Source organism: Canis lupus, chromosome 1, assembly GCF_003254725.2.
Source record: "Canis lupus dingo isolate Sandy chromosome 1, ASM325472v2, whole genome shotgun sequence".
NCBI lineage: Eukaryota > Metazoa > Chordata > Mammalia > Carnivora > Canidae > Canis > Canis lupus.
Window position 1 is genome coordinate 88869401 of NC_064243.1, and position 1967 is coordinate 88871367.

Here is a 1967-nt window from a genome sequence, read left to right on the forward strand (position 1 = left end):
TTTTGCATAGTACTGATAGAATGAGCTGTAATTCTTAGCCTTGGCTTTTCTTGTAGGTGCTCTTCTGTTTCCCATAATTATTCACCCTTTAAGAAGAAATCCACTTCAGAAGTGAGAGAGCTTGCTCAGCATATCATACATTCTTTCTCACTCTCAGGTACCTACACAATTGTCTGCAGCAAAATCACAAATGTTTCTCAAGTTCCTGAGTGAGGTTCTGTACCAGGGTCCCCTGTGTCTCATTCAGAGAGACTTTTATTCTCCTGTCCCCTCAGGCTTTTGTGGAAAACTAGGGAAGTTGCTTAGGGTGGAAAGACAGGGAAGATCAGGTATGATTTCAACATTACACCCTTGTGGGATTGGAGAGAGGCTCATTAAGACCATTTATTGCTTTCTACTTTAAAAAAAAAAAGTATAAGTTCCATACTTTGATGATTTAGGTTTTTTTTTTTTTTTCTTTTAAAAAAAATCCCCTAGTGACTGAGGCAGTGTAGCATCAAGTTAAAGCATTGTGACTTGTGGTAAAGTCTGACAAAATGGGGTTGAAATCCCAGCTCTGAAACTTGTTGCCTGCGGGCCCTTGCAACATAGTCTTGCCTTCCCTAAGCCTTGGGGAAATACTTCCTCCTGGAGGTTCTATGAGAATTCAGTGAGCAAAATCCCATGGGAAATGTTATAAATACTAGCTATTATTATTATTATTATTATTATTATTATTATTATTACCAGAAAAAAATCAGATGCAAAAGAAAAGGACTCAAGATAAGAGTACACTTTCAGTTATATCTCATGTTGGAAAGGGCCTAAGCAGGTAATGCATTCAGGAAACCCCTTCCAAGAGAAGAATGTGCTGAGTTATAGGAGATGCATTTGACAAACACTCATTTTTTTTTGGGGGGAGGGGATATTAATATAGTTCCATTAGTGTAAAGACTCAGATTATCAGACAAGCCTTGCATTCTCCCCCTGTCACTTTGCAGCTATGATTTGGTGGCGGAAAAAAAAGAAGGAGAAGAAAGAAGGAAGAAGGAGAAGAAAGAAGGAAGAAGGAGAAGAAAGAAGGAAGAAGGAGAAGAAAGAAGGAAGAAGGAGAAGAAAGAAGGAAGGAGGAGAAAGAAGGAAGGAGGAGAAAGAAGGAAGAAGGAGGAGAAGGAGAAGGAGAAGAAGAAGAGAAGAAGAGGAGGAAGAGGAGGAAGAGGAGGAGGAGGAGGAAGAGGAGGAAGAGGAGGAAGAAGAAAGAAGAAGAAAGAAGAAGAAGAAAGAAGAAGAAGAAGAAGAAGAAAGATGATGTTGGAAATAGGATGACCAGAAAGAAAAGAACTGGAAAACTTTAATCACTCAGATTCTTTTTCAGAAAATAAAGTCACTATAGGAAATACCTCTTTTTCTGTCTTCTCCATCCCTGTCTTATCCTTTTGAAGAGAATGGAACACTTTGAATAAAAATTACTGCCTTATTTTTCCAAAGAGGTAAACAATGGCTGGAAATGTTAATGTTCCCTTAAGCACCTCTGAGGCATGACTGTGTCCTTCTCTTGGACATCAAACTGTGAAAAATCATTGTACTGTCCAATAATCTCACCAAACAAAGGCATTTCCTGCTGAACAGGTCAAGCTAGGCCTATCTAAGAACAGCATTTTGGCTAATGGGCATAATGTCATGATGGAAAAGGATTTGGGCAGAGGCTCAGAAGTGCCGTTTAGTAGATTTGCCTTGTTTACTAGGCCCAATTTATTGCTAGGGAAAGGTGCTCAAAATCAGTTGCTTAGGGAAATAGGTAGGCAAAAGAGGATATAGAGTATGATCATATTCCGGTAAAAGAATAGAAAGTGTCCATTTGAGTTATTTGTTTATAGCCACAGAAATTCACTCTGGCTCACAAGAGAAAGAATTTATTGGACAGATGTGGAAGTTCATGGAAGTATCAGTTAGCTATTGCTACATAACAAACCACCCCAAATGCAGTG

The 1967-nt window shown here is 38.9% G+C and overlaps 1 protein-coding gene across 10 annotated transcripts in view; it reads left to right on the forward strand.

Moving 5' to 3' along the window:
* The window catches only part of LOC125752240 (uncharacterized), a 102259-nt gene that overhangs the window by 78396 nt on the left and 21896 nt on the right, over nucleotides 1–1967 (forward strand). For 5 of the 10 annotated variants that reach the window (XM_049092276.1, XM_049092280.1, XM_049092283.1 and 2 more), the window contains 2 exons: nucleotides 981–1003; nucleotides 1064–1477. The exons of 1 other annotated variant lie outside the window; for it this stretch is intronic. In XM_049092276.1, the coding sequence (XP_048948233.1) occupies nucleotides 981–1003; nucleotides 1064–1305 (265 nt within the window). In that variant the 3' untranslated portion in view covers nucleotides 1306–1477. Of the gene's footprint in view, nucleotides 1–56; nucleotides 158–980; nucleotides 1478–1967 lie in introns of those variants that run through there. 4 more of the 10 variants (XR_007401272.1, XM_049092281.1, XR_007401271.1 and 1 more) reach the window with 3 other exon arrangements.